Genomic DNA, 20,538 nt, shown 5'->3' with positions numbered 1-20,538 from the left:
TTGTTGTAAAAATAATACAGCAGCTCACATCCTCTGTCAAGTTCCTGGCATGTGTAGATGATTGCTTCCTCATACAAATGTTAGATCTACCAACCAAGAATGAGATACTGCTGGACTTGCTATTTACAAATCAAGAAAACCTGCTTTGTAATATCTCAGGTTAGTGATAACCTTGGCTGCAGCGATCACAGTATTGTGGAGTTTGGGATCCTGCTAAGCACGCAGAAGGTTAGTACTAAGACAAAGGTTTTTGATTTTAAAAGAGCAAACTTCAGCTTGCTCAGGGCTCAGTTGGTAGGGCTTCTGTGGGAAGCTTCAATGAACGATGAAGGAGCCAGTGAGTGCCAGGAGTTTTTCAAGAACATTCTCCTGGAAGCACAAAACCAGATTATCTCCTTTAAAGGTAAGGGAAGTAGACAGAGCAAGAGACCCCTTTGGTTTTACTGCGAGCTTCTGAGTCTGCTCAAAGGCAAAAGAGAAGCGTACTAGAGGTGGAAAGGCACACGAGTACCTGTTGAGAACTACAAGGGCATTGCCACGGCATGCAGAGATGCAGTTTGGAAAGTAAATGCTGAGCATGAATTGATATCAGCCAGAGATGTCAAAAACCGCAAGAAAGGGTGCTTCAAGTACATAAACAACATGAAGAAACAGAAGGAAAATATTGTCCTGCTGTTAAACAGCAGAGGTGAATTAGTCACCAAGAATGTTACAAAGGCTTTATTCACCTCTGTCTTTACTAGCACTTTTGGGCCCCAGACCACGGGAAGAGAAATCCAGAATGATGCTAACGCAGACCCATCATCAGTGAAGGAAGAGTTGGTATGTGAACTACTACAGCGCCTCGACCACTACAAATTGATGTGCCCTGACAAAATCCACCCAAGGGTGTTAAGAGAGCTGGCTGACAGCATTGCAAGACCACTCTCCATAATGTTTGAGAAGTCATGGAGATCGAGGGACATCCCAGGACACTGGAAGAAGGCTAATGACACCTACAGCTACAAGAAGGGCTTAAAGGAAGATCCAGGAAATTTTAGGCCCATCGGTCATAACTTCACTTCCTGAGAAAGCTATGGAATGAATCCTCCTGGGGTCTATCACAAGTTAGTTGAAGCATGTGACTGGGAAAAACAGTAAAGATTCAAGAGGGGCAAATCATGTTTGACAAACCTGATCGCCTTCTACAACAAAATAACCTGCTCAGTTGATGTGTGGCAAGTGGTGGACATTGTCTACCTGGATTTCTCCAAGGCTTTTGATACAGTTTCCCACAGCCTCCTCCTAGAGAAACTGATGCATCATAGTCTAGACAAGTGGCTTCTGTGGTGGGTGGGGAACTGGCTGACAGGCCATATCCAGAGGTTGTTGGTAAATAGCTCTTTTCAAACTGTCAACCTGTCATGAGTGGGGACCCTCAGGGATTGATATTGTGTCCAACGCTGTTTACTATCTCCACAAGTGATTTGGATGATGGGATCAGGTGTAACACTGATTAAGTTTGACAATGACACCAAACTAAGTGGGGAAGTGGGCACTTCAGAAGGGAAAGTCATCCAGCAGGAGGACCTGGATAGGCTGGATGAGTGGGTTAACGAGAACCTTATGAAGTCCAGCAATGGCAAGTGTAAGATCTTGCAGCTGGGAAAACATAATCCAGGAGCGCAGCACAGGCTGGGATCTACCCAGTTGGGGAGCAGCTCTGTGGAAAGGGACCTGGGGTTCCTGGTGGACAACAAGCTCAATGAGTGAACAGTGTGCTGCTGCAGCAAAGAAGGCCAACAAGATGCTGTGCTGCATTGGCAAGTGCACCAACAGCAGGGACAAAGTCATCCCACTCTACTCAGCGCTTGTCAGGCCACACCTGTGTTCAGTTTTGGTCCCTGCTATACAAAAAAGTTGTGGACAGGCTGAAGAGGGTCCGGAGAAGGGTCACAAAGATGATCAAAGGACTGGGAGAACTGAGCTTGTTCAGCCTTGAGAAAAGAAGGTTTAGGGGAGACCTCATCACCATGTACCAGTATTTAAAGAGTGGCTACAGAGAAGATGGAGTTTACAAGGACTCCTATGTTTACAAGGAGTCACATCAAAAGATGAAGGGTAATGGGTACAAGTTACTCATGGGGAGATTCTGATTGGACACAAGAGGAAAACTTTCACAATAAAAACAATCAGCCATTGGAATAAACTCCCCAGGGAAATAGCGGATTCCCCAACAATGCATATCTTTAAGATTTGTCTGGACAGGGTGTTGGGCCAAGAAAGGGTGGACGAGATGATCTTTGAAGTCCCTTCCAATCTGGTATTCTATGATTCTATCATTCTATGATTGTATGATTCAAGTAAATATTCAGAGAATGGCAAAACTAGAAAATTAGTCAGCAGGATGCATGAAAAATGGAGGGGAATTGCCATGAGCTCATTCAAATGGCTTTAGACTGATGGCTGAAAGGTGAAAGAGAGTGAAGATGTGTAGATATGGTTGAAAGGAGGATTGTTATCTAGATTGATGTCACCATTTATACTTGTAATTGCTTGTAGGTTTTATTTGTACAATGCAGACACTTGACTTCAGAGAGCAATTACTGAAGAAAAATGTTGGAATTTATGTTTATACAAACATGGAGAAATGTAAAAGAAAGGATACAAGTGGGATAACAGCAAGTATAAGTACACATATTTCAGAGGAGGAGAGAATAAGCTGAGAGTAGTCTGACATCCCTCAGGCAAAAATAAACACCTTTAGTAAGAATATGGGAAACACCTTATCCACAGTTAATCTCAAGGTGGTACTCCTTTAACACTTATACAGATATTCTTCTTAGTTTACCAAAAGAAGCAAGGAGCATTTAGTAGAACTAAAGTATCATGGGATGGTGATAGGCTTTATGGAACAATTTCATGATTTTTTAGTGCTTATAACAAAAAGAAGAAAAAAAAAAAAAAACCAAACAACAAAACAACCAAAAACAGTAATAAAGGAGTGCTGTGTATACTAAATATACATGGGAATAAAATGCATCACAAGATAATGTGTCTCTCCAAGACTGAAACTCAAAGCACTAAGCTCCTCAATCCTCACAAGAAAAAGATATCTGTGATGGGTTGATCCTGATCCAGCAGCTAAGCATCCACACTGCCATTCATTCCCACACTGCTCTCCAGAGAGAATAGGAAGAACAAGAAAACTGGTGGGTTGAAATAAAGACAGTTTGATAAGTAAGGGGAAGAGAGGGAAAACAAGCAAACAAAAAACAACAAAACAACAAACCAACCCACAACAAAACAAATGATGCGAAGGCAACCACTCACCATGTCCCACAAGCAGAATGATGCCCAGCCAGTCTCCAAGCAATGGCAAGCTCCCCCACACCCCTTCTTCTCAGATTTTAGTGATGACCATAATGTTACACGGCATGGAATATCCCTTTGGCCAATCTGAGTCACCTGCTCAGGATATGCCCCATCCCAAGTTCTTGCTCACTCCAGCCTACTCCTTGAGTAGAAGCAGAGCATGAAAAAGAGAAAGCCTTGACATTGTGCAAGAGCTGCTCAGCAACAACCAAAACACTGGTGTGTTATTAACATTGCTTTAGCCACAAACTAAGACACAGCACCATATGGGCTGCTATGAAGAAAATTACCTCCATCTCAGCTGGACCCAGTACAATATCAGAAGGTGTTTTACTTCAAAGAATTCTCAGAATGCACATGCTGCTTTTTGTGGGACCTGGAAGCCCTTGGGATCACTTCATCTAATCCATAGAGTGCACAGAACAGAAGTGAAACTGCTTCAGACTGTCAGGTTGATTGCTGAACTCAGAGGTTTAAATGTTCTCTCTTCTTCCACTTATCCTTTAAATTTAAGAACATTGATGATAAGTTGATGATGAGTTGATGTCTACATGTGCACACAGGAGAACTTCTAAGCTTTGACCGGCTGGAGACCTGTGATAGATTGGGAAGGGCTGGACCACATGAACTGGTCACTTGAAGCAGGAAGGAAGAAGGTGGTGGAGGAAGTGATGAGAGACTAAATAAAATGGAATTAAGATTTCAGACAAAGACTGTGGAAGAACCTAAAACTTTTCTGGACAGGTTACTATTATTCATCTGTGATGCTTTAACACAAAGTCTGGGAGAGGAGTTGCCAACCAATTTAGGAGACTAATTGCTATAAGTTAAAAGCAGCAAAACTGTCATACTAGAAAAAAAATGTTTTTCAGTTCATTTTCAGAAAACAGGTCACAAATCTGGCAGACATCAGGAAAGGTACATACATTAATTTCTGGTACCTCCTGTAACAGGTGATCTGTATAGCTGATGCTTCAATAGAGATTACAGTTCACTTATTAATGAGAATTAGAAGCAAACAAGTATAGGAAAACACATAAAGAAAATGGAAAATAACAACAGTGAATAAACTCCTGTTGTCACACATATGGAGAAGTGTGGACTACTTGGACTACAACTACTGGCAGATTTGAAGCAGTCCTACCACATGGAATGGTTTGCAGAAAAAAGCTGATGCATGGTGCAAAGTGTTAAACCTTTCTCAAGCACATTATTTATAGAAGCTTTACTAAACTTCACTTTTGCTTTCATATTTCCTGAAGTCCAGGATAACTACCTCTGACATCCTATTCTATAGCTACTTTATGAACCATTACTTAGGTATCTGCCTGCAAAAAGGTTCTAGGATCAAAAATACAGTATTTTGTACCATATGCTTGCAGAAATCTCTTGTTAATATGAGTTTCTATATGACAGTAATAGACAGCACAGTCATTATGATTGTGGACTGTGTTATCATTTGTAAAGTAGCAGTAGAGTTAATTGACAATATTAGAATTTGGGAATATAAAGTATTCCATCAGAGATACAGAATGAAATGTAGTATTTAAAAATTAATTCAAATAATGCCAAGATTAACCTCTGTACTAGCTGCTGATGCTAACTGAATTCCCAAGATCCAACAGATCATAGAAATGTGTTTATAGGAACTATATTTATCATCCTTTTTTTACTTTATCTTTGGTAATCATAATTAATCTCAAAAGAAGATGGACTGCATAGTTTTTAATAAGAAGACCTTCATATCTCCACTCAAAGAATTCTTATATAGCCAACACTCCACAGCAAACTATTAGGTACAGCTAGCTAACCCAGTGCTTCCCGTTTTCGTTTACAAACCTTAATTTATCTGTTCCAGCTTTGTACCTCGAGATTCGAGCCATAGACAGAGGAACTGATAAGGTGTCTAGCCAGTGCTTCTCGTATTTTGGTTCATTAGCTATGGGTGAAGAAGGTGATGATGGAGCCTGTACAGAATAAATGAGAATCAGTAAATGCAGTGTATCAGACAATACAGTGAAAAAACCATGAATATGCATCTCTTGTCTCAGAAGTGAATAATTGTAGCAATAGAACTATTCAGCAAACTCAGGATTTAGTAGCAAAATAAAAAAGAAGCACTTATGTAGAAAGGAATGTTAGCTATCTTGATATTATTCTTTTGACTTAATTTCAGTATTACCTTAACATTAAATATATATTATATTTCTGTTAATAACTACTAATAAAAAGGAAACATTTTTTACTCATAAGTGTCCTGAATTTTCTCTGAATTCAACACAAAATACATTTTTGATTTAAATTAATTTGATCTGTGCAACTCTTCTACATGTCTCAAACAATCATCAGAGAAAAAGACACAAGTAATATCTTAACGTAAAGACTACATTACAGACTACTGTTTTCATATTTGTGCATTGTGACCTTCATCCATAACGTTATTTAATTATAGATTTAAAATTCTGATTTCTGTGTCACCAGTATCCACATATAGACTGACAAATTTTGAAATTTCATTTTCGAAGTTTTCCTTTAAATAATTCTACAATAAAGGCAAGATAGTTGATACCACCTAAGCAGAAAAGGATGTCCAGATCTCAGAACAGTGAAAATATGTGATTCTACAATCTACTCATTTCATGTAACTACAGCATAGAAAAGAAAATAACCTTAAATCAAATGTGTACAAATGCAAATGAAGTTAGGCGAATTAGCTTGGATATATAGCTATTGATATAAGGGTCTACTCAAACCAAAACTAGAGCTTATATGCAGACTGTTCAGCCTGCTCACATATGTAGCATCTTATGCATTGCAACTAAATAGTGCATGAAGGCACCAAGAACGAAACATGATAAAAATAAAATATTTATGCAATTTTAAAAGTTGCCATAGAAAATATTCAGGAAACTACAGAGTGATATACATCTTAGTTCATATACACTTGCAGTTTACTCCTTGTGAAATAATATCCAGAGGTTTACATACATCATTGTATCAATGATTGCAAGTACAGAACTATGCCCAAATTGTAAAAAAAATATGGTAACTGGCTTTGTTTGCAAAATAGTGTTTACAGGCAAAAATCAATTACATTAGAAACAGATTAGAAAATGTTGGAAACCACTGCTCAGTGTACCAGTCCAGATTGATCAGCTTGATTATGAGCTTAATGCTTATTAAATAAACAATAGAATGATCTAGGAGTTTCATATAGAATGCATAAAAATGATCAACTGAAAATTTCTATCGATACTTATATCTGTGCACTACCATGATAGCTGAGCATTTCGCTCTTTTATAAGGATAGCAATACTGTTCACAGAGAGGCAGCTGAGAAGGATTCACAGACATAGATATTTTGGCCAAAGATAGGCGTTTGTGCTGTCTCTGAACCAAATTATTTGTTCCAGGTTGCATAGAAAACCTTCTGGTAGAGAAGGGAGTTGAAAGCTGGTTATTTTTAACTGAGCTGTAAATATGAACTGAGTAGTAGTTAAAACAGCAAATAGACTGACGCAACTTCAGTGTTGTCATGCACAAGTGCTCAAAAGCCATAAAACTTACTCAAAATAAAGAACATTCAGGGAATTGTTCTATTTCTTTTTCTTGCTCAATAGGATTTAGGGTTATTTTTTTCCCCTAAAGCTCTTCCTTACAGTCATCAAGGCTTATCTTTCTATTTCCTTCTTTAAATAAACCAAAATAGTGACTGTCATACTCTAACAGAACGACTGAGAGTCAGCGACTGAGGGACACTTTTCTAGTAAAAAAAAAAAAAATGTAATGAAATTGCCAGCATTGGTAACACTAATGAATCTTTAAGACTTCAATCTCTTTTAAGAAAGGAATTTCATTTAGAGTATTTACAATCCCTAGAACAATCCAGCTTTCATTTGATTGAGATCTGGTGTTGTTGCAGTATGAATATTTCATAATCAAGTCTATAGACTAATTCTATCTCACAGAATTAGCCACAAAAGGCTAAGGTGTCTCCAAAGTTTAGTATAAATTTAATAGTATCATAATGAAGAATGTGATGCATATTTTAGAATTCTGTTCAAATTACAATAACTGACAGAACCACATGAAATCTGAAGTTGAAAATTATCAACATAATGTAACATGCCTGTCTGGAAACAGAAATGTCTAAGAATAAATCAGAAGGTAGTTTATTACATCAAACATAAATGCTTGACTATGATAACTGAATTTAAATCCACAAATCAGAAAATAAAGAAACATAAAAATTCCTGAAGCAGCTTCACCTATTGTTCCAAACTTCTCAGCTCTTAAGACACAGAGAACATATAGACAATTTAAACATAAAACCCTGCCTTTTTCTTGGGAACCATTAGCTGTACTTCTTTAGCAAGCTGTTGAACAATAAACTGTGACATTCTAGGCAATTTAAGAGCATTTGGCAGGAAAAAAATTGTGAGTGGGTCACTCTGGCAATTTAATGTTTCTATTTGCTCTCTTACACTTCAATCAAATGCTTTAGTAGGATACAAAGCTTTATGGCCTGGCTGAAATGCCTACCACAGCATGCCGGCCCTCCTGGGAGCTCAGGTGTGCCAGGGGTTTCCTTCAGGAGAGTGACACCCAGCCAGGAGCTTCTATGAAGACAGGCTGAGACAGTTGGGGTTGTTCAGCCTGGAGAAGAGAAGGCTCTGGGGAGACCTTATTGCGGCTTTTCAGTACTTAAAAGAGGCCAGTAAGAAAGATGGGGACAAACTTTTTAGCAGGGCCTGCTGTGATAGGACAAGGTGTTAATGGTTTTAAACTAAAAGAGGGGAGATTCAAGCTAGACAGGAGGAAGAATTTTTTTAAAAATGAGGGTGGTGAAACACTGGCCCAGGTTGCTCAGAGAGGTGGTAGATGCCACATCACTGGAAACACTCAGTGTCAGGCTGGACGGGGCTCTGAGCAACCTGATCCAGTTGGAGATGTACCTGCATATTCCAGGGGGTTGGACTAGATGATCTTTGAAGGTCCTTTCCCACCCAAACTACTCTATGATTCTATACTACTGTAAAGAAAAAATATCTCAATTTCAGTTAAGATCAGAATTTTAGAAAATCTACATCACAGTCATTCATTAGATTTGTGAATTGAAGGGGAAAAAATGGCCAAAACAAGTTTGTCAAAATCTATTAACCCCAAAGCTATGATACTACAGTATAAAAAATGTAAACTCCTAAAGGAAATGTGACTTTTCCAGACAATTTCAAAGTTTTCATATCTGAAAAATACACAAAAAAGAGTAATCCATTTGCCCCTCTACCCCAGTTCTGGACTACTTATTCCTGCAGAAACCCTACTGCAAGATCTAAACATTAATGACCAAGAACAGCGAAAGGATACAAAGGGGTCAAATTGGTCCAAGTTTCAAATGTCTGTTTCTTACCAAGCCATTTTCTACTAATCAGTTTATGGTAGAGCAGAAAAGTTGGACTGATCCTTCTTTTTCTTCTTAAGGACAAAAGAGGGCATAAATATGGCCATAAGACATAGAAACATAGAAACAAAATACTATCATAGAACCAGCAGTTCATTTTGTTCAGTTTGCCCTAAATGTATTAAAACTTCAATCTGAGACAGATCGTTTGATCTTCTAAACACATGGATAAAAATAACAAACCGGGGAAGAAGAAAATCAATACAACTTTTGCAAACAGAGGTCACTCCTCCCTGTCCTGGTTTTGTTAAAAACGGAGCCAGTTCTCTTTTAGTGACTTTTCTTTCAGCTAAGTTCTTCTAGGTGGCTGTACTTTTCTGAGTTTTTGCCTGCATATTTTTCCTAGGCTGCTGTACTCAATGTTGATAAGAGACCAACAGAATGCTGAAGAAACTCGTGTTTAGATTTATTATTATGGTAGCCAAGAAAGACTGACAAGTTTTCCCATGTTCCGTTGAGAGAGGGGTGTGTTTGAGGAGGGGTGGATGGAACAGGTGACTAAAACTGACCAACGGAAGTATTCCATCCCATAATCATCATACCCCTTATATAAGAGGGTGATCATGAGGGCCACGCTATCTTCGACCATGGTCGGCACCTAGAGAGGACCCTGCCTGTCTGCCTGTGATGTACAGGTCTCAGGCCCTGCATCCCTGCAACCAGGTTCCGGTTTGCTGTGCAGTCCCACCCATGACTTCCAGGGGCCTGAGCTGCAGCTGCTGGAGCAGCCAGTTCTGTACACCCAGCTCCTGCTGCTGGAGTGACACCAACTCCACATCGAGCACTTGAGATTGGTTTTGTATATTTTGTATATATCCTCTATTTATTAGTAGCACTAGTAAAACCCTTTAAAAGTCTCCAACTTGAAGTCTAAGTCTCTCTTCCTTTCCCCTTATCTTTTCTATCATCTTTCCAATCTAAAAAGAAGGGGTGGTGGGAAGTGAGAGGTAACAGGGAGCGTCTGCCACGGTTTATTGCCACCTTGCCTTAAACCTTGACACTCCCAGATCTTTTAGAGAGAACCAATTGCTAAAGCATACTTGGTTTTCCAAAAACCTTTTGTCCCTCACTAAAGTTTCTTAACTAACTTGTGAAATAAGGCAAAATCCTCACAAATATTAGTAATCAGCTGAAATATAGCAAGAAAAACACAACAGTTAAGAACCACTCTTCACTGTGGAAGGGCACTATCAGTGGACTTCCACAATCATATATGCTGTTCAGCATATTGATTAATGATCTGATAACATGGTGAACACCAAGTTTGTGATGCACAAGTAATTAAGAATGATAAAAAGAAAACCAAAGTGCAAACAGCTGCAGAAGAAGGTCATGGTACAGAATGACTGAGAGATAAAAACACTGCTAAAAATATAGTAGACAATCGCATAGTAATGCCTGCCAGTAAAGACAATATTAAATTTTCCCATACTCTAATGGGATACGAACAGGCAATTAACACTCAAAAATAAGAACTTGCTGTCATGAGAAAAGCAGATGGCGAAAGGAATGGAACTGTTTCCACACAAATAGCAAGTAAACAAAGATTCATTAGATTGAAAAAGAAGTAGCTGAGGGAATTGTATGACAAAGGTATGTAAAAACATAAATAGCAGAAAAAAAGGATTAGGAAACAGTGGTTCACTTGCCCTTTTCATATAATAAGCAGGCATACTGATTGGTGGTAAAATTCAGTGGGATAAAAGCAAAGAAAACCACATTTTTCTATATCACAAACTCTAGCTCAGGAGGTTCCTGTGCCAGAAATCATTTGAGGTGCAGCAAATATACCCTATAAATAAATTTGCATATTTGCTCTTTTCTTGTATTCTCCTGAGGGCACCTGCTGGGGACCAGCTATTTGGCCAAATGGTCCTTTGACCTGACCCAGTGGTACTGAGCTGGCTGACCTTCAAGCCTTCTGTCTGCTAAACAGCTGCTGCTGATCATGTTGAAAACTCTCCACACTGTTCCTTCAAAGCACTAAAAAAATTTGGCTGTTTAGACATAATCTCTGCAATCACAGCTTTTATCCTCCGGTTCATTTCACACCTTTGGCTTTCCATTCAGGCCGTCAACAATGTTGCCAATTAATACCAATTTGTTTGTAACACCTGTCCATTAAGAAATGGATTGAACACAAAAATCTCATTTTTGACAGAACACTGAACAAGAATCAGGTTGTAATGACACATAATCACTACCCACCTGGGACAGCTGTGTACTGTTGACTTGGAGGAGGGTTTGATTCTATATTCCATTAGCAATCATTGACCTATGAAGGACAATGTAGGCAAGTACTTTGTTGCTTTTTCAAACAACTATATAACAACTCATTATTGGGCAAGCAAGAAGTCTTCCCCTAAGCAGAATGAGTCCAGAAACTCCTCCACTAAATGAGAGATCAGATCACACATGTCTCTGTAATTAAGTTTCTACTAAGAACATAGGAAGAAAGGCAAAAGATCACAGCTGGCTGGGACTGTCAATGTCTAATATTTTTGTGACATACAATTTGCAGAGCCTGGGAAACTCAGTTATTTTACCTTACTTTTTTTTTTTTTTTTTTTAAAAACTCCTGTCATTGATTCTAAATCTCTGCAAGAAAAATGTCATGTCCTCAGAAGGAAGTGTTTCTGAATCCTCCCTAGTAATTTAATTTGCAATTTTTGCTAGAGCCGCACCTCGAAAGCAGTCACAGTGATATTTTAGGTTGACATATCACTCTTTTGCTACATTTGGGCTTCAGACAGGTTGAAGCTGGGTTAATTCACTTTTGGAGCCAGAAATACTCAGGCTCATATTTCTCAGCAAGCTTAAGCTTGCTTTTAAATACACTTTTCACCTCATATTACAAACACTATCTGGTTTGCAGAAATGCAAGTCTTGAAAAGTCTCCATAGTGGATATAGACCAAGGGAACAGCAATGTATCTATTGCAAACATTCACATACTACAATTAAACAAAGAGGCAACAATAATTGATACTGTTTGTTCTTGAAAGGCCAAATTAATTAGTATCAATGATTTCTTCACCTGGAAACAAGCTTGTTTTTTAATTTGCTACCACAATAACTTGCTGTTGTCATCAGCATGGAGAAAATAGAGGACAGGAGAACTTCTTAGAAAATATCTGAGCTTTCAACTGTAAATTTAACCAGTGCAAATGATTTCACAAAAGACTTATTTGCATTCTATAAGTTTGACTGCCTACCAAAACTCCTTAATTTTTTTAGTTATTTCCTAAATTGAATGTTTGAGGGTTTCAAAACCGTGCAAAGATATACAATTGTAAACTTAATTTGTAAAGAATTTATTTTAATTTATGTGAATTAACTGTTATTTTCATGAAGACTGAAAGGTAAAACAATCTAAAAGGAAATAAAAGGTTAGCAAATGTGACACTGACCTACTAGAAGGGCCGGAAGGAGGATCTGGAGAACTACAGGTCTGTCAGTCTGATCTCAGTGCTGGGGAATATCATGGAGCATCTTGAGGGCCATCACATGGCATGTACAGGACAATCAGGTTGATCAGGCTCAGCCATCATGGGTTTATGAAAGGTAGGTCCTGTTTGAGCAACCTGATCTCCTTCTATGACAAGATGACCCACTTAGTGGATGGGGGAAAGACTGTGGATGTTGTCTGCCTGGATTTCAGTACAGCCTTTGGCACCATATCCCACAGCATTCTCCTGGAGAAGCTGGCAGCTCATGGACTGGATGGGTGTACTCTGTGATGGATAAAGAGCCGGCTGGAGGGCCGGGCCCAAGGAGTTGTGGTGAACGGACTCAAACCCAGCTGGCGGCCGGTCATGAGTGGTGTTCCCCAAGGCTCAGTATTGGGGCCAGTCCTGTTTAATCTCTTTATCAATGATCTGGATGAGGGGATTGAGTGCACCCTCAGGAAGCTTGCAGAAGTGTTGATCTGCTGGAGGGTAGGATGGCTCTACAGTGGGATCTGGATCAGCTGGATTGTTGGGCTGAGGCCAATTGCACGAGGTTCAACAAGGCAAAGTGCTGGGTCCTGCACTTGGGTCACAACAACCCCAGGTAGCACTACAGGCTCAGGGAAAAGTGGCTGGAAAGCTGCCTGGCGGAGAGGGATCTGGGGGCGTTGATTGACAGCCGGCTGAATTTGAGCCAGCAGTGTGCCCATGTGGCCAAAAAGGCCAACAGCATCCTGGTTTGTATCGGGAACAGTGTGGCCAGCATGACTAGAGAAGTGATCATCTGCACGGGTGAGGCCACACCTTGAATCCTGTGTTCAGTTTTGGTTCCCTTACCACAAGACACTGACATGCTGGAGTGCATCCAAAGAAGAGCAGCAAAGCTGCATCAGTGAAGGGTCTAGAGAACAAGTCCTGTGAGAAGCAGCTGAGGGAACTGCGGCTGTTTAGCCTGGAGAAAAGGAGACTGAGGGGAGAACTTACGACTCTCTACAACAAAAGGAGGTTGTAGCGAGGTGTGCATTGGTTTCTTCTCCCAAGTAACAAGCAATAGGATGAGAGGAAATGTCCTTAAGCTGCACCACGGAAGGTTCAGATTGGATATTAGGAAACATTTCTTCACAGAAAGTGTTGGAACAGGGAAGTGGTCAAGTCACCATCCCTGGAGACATTTAAAAGACATACAGATGTGGTGCTTCAGGACATGGTTTAATGGTGGACTTGGCATTGTTAGGTTAAGGGTTGGACTCTTAAGGGTCTTTTACAACCTCAGTGATTCTATGATTCTGTGAAATAAGAATCAAGTATGATACCCATTAGAAAATAAATAACTTTTTACTGACAATTTGGAATTTATCTATTTTTTGCTTTAAAGGATTTATTATGTATCATTAAAGTCTTGAGCCTATTCCATAAAATGGAACCAAATGTACATAAAAATGTCCTAAAATGACCAACATACAGTTAAGCATTTGCTGATACTTATTCCAGAGACAGACAGAGGCTGTAGAATGGTTGGAGAAGAAAACAAGACTGATCCATTTAGCAGCAAAAGAGTCTTGCATTAGCTTACTTTAGTTGTGGAACAACACAATTAACAATTGTTCAGCCGAGAGTAGAGGCATGAGTGAAACTCTTGTGATGCCCAAGTAAAGAAAAACATTATTGAGATATCTACTGTAAATAGGAGTCAATTAGAGCAGTTGACTTGTCTCAGAATTCAGAGGGATTTAATGACGATATCAAAATACCTGTGCATTCCTTTCATGCAGCATCAATTCAGAAGAGGGTCTGTGTTTATTTATTTTTAATGGAATTCTTAGATGCAGGTGCACAGTTCTGTGACAGCTTTAAGAAGACAGTAATTATCTGGTAAAGTATGCATCATTAAATCGTTTAATAGATAAAGGCTTCTATACAGGAAACAAGCTCTTCCAGATGAAATAACAATTTGGACAAGTAATTTGATGTCTTTAAAATTCAGTGAAAGCAGCAAATTTTAATTACCCAGCTCTATTCTACATTATTTTAATTGATAGATGTTTAATTAAATGAGAGGAAGGTAAAACAGCATGTGAAACAAGGATACTACCTCTCCCTTTCTATCACAGAAAAGAAAGACTTTTAATTATAATGCTGCATCACATGCATGCTTTTGAAATTTAATGACTGTTCTTGAAGACATTTAATGATTTTTAATTAAGGGATGGTTTTGCAGACACTGAGCACCTATATGTGATGTTTACATGGAGAGTCTGTATAGCAGTACGTGTTAGGCACCTATGTTGCCTTATTCACTGCAGTAGCTATGGATTTAAATCAACAGGTTTACTATTCTTCCAGTGAGGAAAAAAAATTAAAAATCTTTCAGTTATATAAGTTTCTCTAAAAGTGATTCACAATAGAAATACTAATGAATATTTTATTACAGCTGTGCTGCTAGGTGTTATTACATTATTATTTTTTTTTAGTGAACCAATAAGGTATAAGCCTGACTAAAATATCTTTAGAAAATACATATGGACTATTTGACAGAACTTTGCACCTTTTTCTTTAATTTGTTTCCCTTGGGCTAGTATGTAATTGGTTCCTGAGTAACCTCAACAACCTTGCCTTGAACACCTTTCCAGATATATTCTTCCTTTGGGAGGAAGAGGACAGGGGCCAGAGTAGTTTATATGAAATCTCAGCACAAAAAGCAGGAAGTAATTATGATTCTTCTCAAACTGTAACAGCAGTCATAAATCAAAACCCAACATTAAAGATATATAAAGAAAAGAACAGAATAAAATATAACGTTGAGATTATTGGCATAATACTGTAAATGCAAGTGTACCCAAACTTCAGCTGTTACAGACAGCTTTTGGCAGCCTTTCAGATGGGGCGTTCTGTCCTTGCTTAGAAAAATTGGCTCAAGGTTAGGCTTGACTTTCCCTTCTATCACTAACTAAGAGCTCAGTAATTCTCAATTTGTTGTGGGAATTTGTGGCATGACAGTGGATGAAACTCTGTGGGAGAACTTGTTGACTCAATTTTACTACCATTTTTCACTGTAAGCCATTTATAGCATGTACCTGAACTGCTGGAGTTCATCTATGCTCATATCAAATCTAGAAGCACATAATCACTATTTGCCTCTCTGTTTCCATATTGATCATTACCAGGGCCTGGTATTCGGAACAGTAGTCGAACACTGACTGGGGCAACAGTAGATGGATCTTTCACACACACACAAAAACAACAAACAAAAAAACCAAAACCAACCAAACAAAACCAAAACCAAACAAACAAAACCAAAACCCCTTGCCTTCATTTCTTCTAACACTTCCTTATTTAGTTTTCAATCTCATGAACGATACCACATGTATTTCCCTCTAACCAAGGACTTGAGATACTCCCGGGTAATACACATGAAAGACAGCTGCTGCTTCTGTTCACCGTGTTGGTAACAGGTGAGAAATTATCATAATTTTGTTTACTCATACAACAGTTTCAAATTTCTAACTTTTCTTTATAACCTAGCTCTGACCTGAAGTAGTTCATTTTGAACTTTCATAGTCATAGGCAGGAGAACAGATAATAAGAGAAAAAAGAGGGACAATTTTGTCCAAGAATCAAATGCAAATTTAGTTCCTGCACTCCTGAATACCATAGGCTAAACAGAAGAGCACGATTCATTAATAAATAACTCTGTTGCCCAAAACTTTCTTTATCTATCTGTGTGAATGAAAGGTACTCAAAGCACTCGGTGCAACCTACAGAGCAACACAACTCTCCCTAAAGCAGATTCCTGGTGACTACTCAGATGAAATGCTGCTCCCTACAATTCAGCAAGCAAACAAAAGGACTCAAAATATTTCAATCTTAAGTGTAATTAAAAAAAAAAAAAAAAGAAAAGAATGCATAAGGATGAAGAGAATGACACAATTTCTATCAGAAGCTATAAAAAAGGTAATAAATCGGGACTAAGCCATTTTCTTTTTGCTGCTGCTGGAAACTAAAATGGATGAATTTATAGGAACAGTAAGAAACAATGCATTCACATGAAAGGGCTGTGTATGGGAAAAATAGGTATAACTAAGAAATGAAACCAGATACCTAACAAATGCAAGTTACTGTTTTCTACTTAACATATTATTTCCATTGTGATCCTACTGCAGTTTTTTCTGAAAGATAAATAACACAGCCATAATTGTTCATCTGACCTTTCTCGGTTTTTGACTTCTTTTCCAGTGGAAACAGACTTGGGCTTACGTCAGCCTCACTTAAAAAAACTGAAGCCATCTTCTTTGAAATGTGTGAATATCGGATTAACTTTCAGTGTTCTAAGTGAATACTTTTAAAATGAGTATCAGATGTTATAAAGCAGCAAATGTTGTTCAGCGTTCATTTATTTAGCAGCTAGTAAGACCTTCTTTGTATTTTCAATGCAATATTTTCCTTCACTAGCATTTGTTAAGGCTCTAGGTTGAAAAAAAAAAAATCCTAAAACCATATTTGACTTAAACTTTACTGGGAAATTAAACAAGTGTTTAATTTCTGTGCAGAAGAAATGGCCAACCTGATCAATTACATGTTAAATATTTGAAGAAATAAGTCTGCTGAAAGGATTAGCAGTGACAGTAGGGATCAATACAACTAAAAGATAAGACTTTTAAAGATACCTTTATTCACTTCATTAATGTCACAATGAAAGTCCCAATCAACTCTAAACAGAATTAGAAACACGCAGCACTTTAGAACAGCTAAATCTAAATTAAACCATTTCAATACTTAATATAAAAAGCATAACCTTAATAACTCTATAGTACTGGAGTAGAAAAGTGTTATTTAACAGGCTTTCTCCAGCTTCTACTGCTACGATTTCTGAAAGATGCAATAAAAAAAAAGAATATTTGGATTTTTTTTTCTCCTGTAGGTTGTTATGCGACAGTCATTTCGTATTTTATTAATTGAAAAAAAGGAGCACACTTACTTGCAGTGTGTTTATCTCATTTCATAAAAGTTCTCAGCACAGCAGCAGTCCAAAATATTTAAGTGTAGCTAGCTGTGTTCTCTTCAGCAAAGAAATGCAAGACATGGTGACGATTATTTTCATGAGAGTAATCAGTGCTGTACCTCTAAGAGAGCTATTTTTTTTATTTATTATATTAATTACATTTTATGCAAGTACATTTCCAAATGACACACTGTGAACTGAAAGCCAATTTAAAGTCACATTGCTTCCATATTCAGCGAGAAAATCATGGATTTTCAGATCAAGAGTTGGCAGAGTCTATTGGTATCACATGCTGAACTGTTCTAATACAAAAGCTATTGATCTGAAATCCTGAAACTTTTCTTCTTTAAAGTGAGCTACAGGATGATAAAAATGAAAAACAAAACTTAAGAATGATCAATAGCGTATTTATACTGAATTGGAAGACACTATAGGAACATGAGAAAAATAAAACTACTGAAGCTTTCAGATAAAGGTCATCGATTGAAACTCAATTCAGTGGTCTGGTCACACACTCCACTAAAGTATCCATCTCAGTTGGAGAGTGCCCACCCTCCTTTCTTGCATCCTCTTCCCTTTCTGCCTTTACACATTAGGGATGGAGTCATATCATTCACTCTGGAACCAAGACTACCACAGACATTAAAGATTTAGCACCCTACTGGTCCCACCAAGAGCTGGGCACCTGTGTATTTTCTTTTTTTAAAAGTGGTACTTGGTGATGAAGTAGACAATGTCTTTTTTAAAGTAAAAAAAAAAAAATAATAAATTACAGATGAAACAAAGCCATAGAGGAAAAAAAAAAAGATTTCAAAGCAATTTAGAAAATTTTAAGTGTCTGTTTAGTTTCATTTAACCACCTAAACTAAACATACAGTACCGTAATTAAATTACAGTTCTTAAATTACATGAACACACAGAAAATAACTATTTACTCTGGTCTCACCGCTTACTAGAACATCAGTTTTAGACAATTCAGGAAAGCTGGACTTTTAAACAAATGAAAACCTATTACCTTCTCTGTTTGCATTGTGACTATCATGTTATTCAATAGTGTCTTAAAATGGAATTTGGTTTCTTTTCAATGGTGTCCTAAACAGTAATTTGGTTTATTTTCAGTCTTTTTTTTTTTTTTTCTTTTCCCTAACCCAAGCTTCTCCAGAGAACTTGCCTGGAAACCAAAGATATTTGGATATCTAGGAGAGTATCTCTACAGTATTTTCTTCACAGTTTTGTAGTTAGAATCCTTCAGGTAAACAACTTGTAATCACTACCCTAGAGATCAGCGCCTCTGAATGTTTTATGTTCCCCTCTGAAACTTCACATTGTGTTTAATAAACCACTTATAAGATACAGATGAATGTATCTGCCACTACCAGTCTCTGTAGCATTTGTCAGTGCCCAAGCACAAAATAATTAGGTGTGAAGAGAGCACTTTAGCTCATTTCTCTCTATTCCAGAGAACCCTCTTCAAGTGTTACACTGAAAACTGCTGAGATATTATAGGGAGAATGTATATAAATCCTCCAGATGATATCATGTCACATATAACAGGTGCTCCGCAGCAGAGGTGATGAAGATGTATTTAACAGCGGCAAGCTAGCACCAGAACTGAAAATGGTACAATCATATTAGGCAGAAGCAGCTTGATGTTAACATGGCCAGTTTCACCACAGCCTATTCTGTTGTGTCATGTGAACGTTACACCCTGAATACAGCATTAGCTCAAGTGTCTCTATATTATTGTTTTTCAGAACAGAGATGCTGAATGATAGCTTGCTGAAACTGCCATAACAGTAATTCTTTACCTCTCATTCCACTACATTGTGTGCTTTTGGAGCAGCATTTACACGCATAAATATCCCTGTACTGTATAATAGGGCACGGATCTGACTGTGGTCAGGAAGGTACATACAACTAAACACAAACTTACATGACATAATGTTCAAAGTGAGCCAGATCTCCCCTACCAAGGTGACATTAAAAAGGGATTTAAATATCCTTAGCCTTACTGGGCAATACCATCATAGGTAATGCCAGTTCCGCTCTTCCCTCCTCAGAAAAATGAAAAAATTGAATGAAAAAAGAAGAAGGACTCACTAGCTGGTATTAAAAACACATTTATAACCACTTTTGAAGATCTGATCACAGTTCAGTTTCACTCACAGCTTAGTTTGATAAAAGTTTGACCACATACCTCCAGCAGACCATCTTTAAAGCCAGTCATTCCTGCTCAGAATACTTAAAGCCTTGCTTTGGAATTTCACAGCAAGAATCTGGCAATTTTTCATTTTGTTTCCCATAAAGGGAGATCATGAATTTTTTACTAGGCTAGATAAAAGGTGGATTGTTTTGCTTTACTCCACTTCTAGGTCATAGTGTCTGGTGCATAGCTCCTCATGTGATTTTATGTCAGGTTTCAGAAAAATTAAGTGCTGTATAAAAACAAGTTAGTATCTCAGTATTCCTCTTTTTTAGTTTCTGGTTTTCCACTTATATTTCAAGCTTATGCAGACTCATTTGTGTGCTACCTTGGAAACTAACTCTAAATTACTCTGCTACAAGTCTACAAAACTCTAACTACTTATTTATGTTTTTATAATGCATAGCATTCAAAGTGTGCAATTCCCACAGTACAGTCATAATGATTACTGAAAGTTATTATGGCACACTCATTCTAGCACTAAATTAATAGGCATTAATTTACTAAAGCATGCTAATGCAATCACAGGCAATAATCTGTCCACAACACTCTTCTTGTAATGCAAGCCTTTTGCAGAAAGGACTTTGCTTGTCTGCAGAACACGTGGTACACAGGCATTACAAAATGCTGGACCCTGAGGACAGGTTGGGGTCTTTATTTACACAAAGTAAATAAAGGTAATAATTATCTGGATCATTAGAAACAAATAAACGTGAAACTGATATTTATGCTCAGTTTTGACCCCAAGTGCTAAGGTACAAGTATCAGCACAGAAAAGCATATTTCTGTTTATTTATCATATATAAATAATATATTATCATATCTATATATACCACATGAAAACAAGTCTTAATGATTAGTTTAGAGAGACAGTGCTAAAAAAAGTGCAAAGCTTGGGAGAAGTGCAGTAATCAGCAGACACTGACACTGCTGGCTGAGTAGGAAAGAAAAGGAAAAACAGAGGAGAGGAGAAACCTTCACTCCATTTATTGGACATTCCTTCTGTAAGATTTAATATCCAACTGAAGGACTACAGCAGCAATTTTTTAGGAGTTAAACAAGTTTTGATCATG

At 37.9% G+C, this 20,538-nt stretch overlaps 1 protein-coding gene across 4 annotated transcripts in view; it reads right to left on the bottom strand.

Annotated features, from left to right (window-relative positions):
* SNTG2 (syntrophin gamma 2) overlaps nucleotides 1-20,538 on the bottom strand; it is a 260,833-nt gene that overhangs the window by 81,288 nt on the left and 159,007 nt on the right. For all 4 annotated transcript variants that reach the window (XM_065835059.2, XM_071807027.1, XM_071807026.1 and 1 more), the window contains one exon: nucleotides 5,194-5,321. In XM_065835059.2, coding sequence (XP_065691131.1) covers nucleotides 5,194-5,321 — 128 coding nt within the window. The remainder of the gene's footprint in view (nucleotides 1-5,193; nucleotides 5,322-20,538) is intronic.

This window comes from Patagioenas fasciata, chromosome 3, assembly GCF_037038585.1.
Source record: "Patagioenas fasciata isolate bPatFas1 chromosome 3, bPatFas1.hap1, whole genome shotgun sequence".
Classification (NCBI taxonomy): domain Eukaryota; kingdom Metazoa; phylum Chordata; class Aves; order Columbiformes; family Columbidae; genus Patagioenas; species Patagioenas fasciata.
This window is presented reverse-complemented; position numbering and strand designations above follow the sequence as displayed.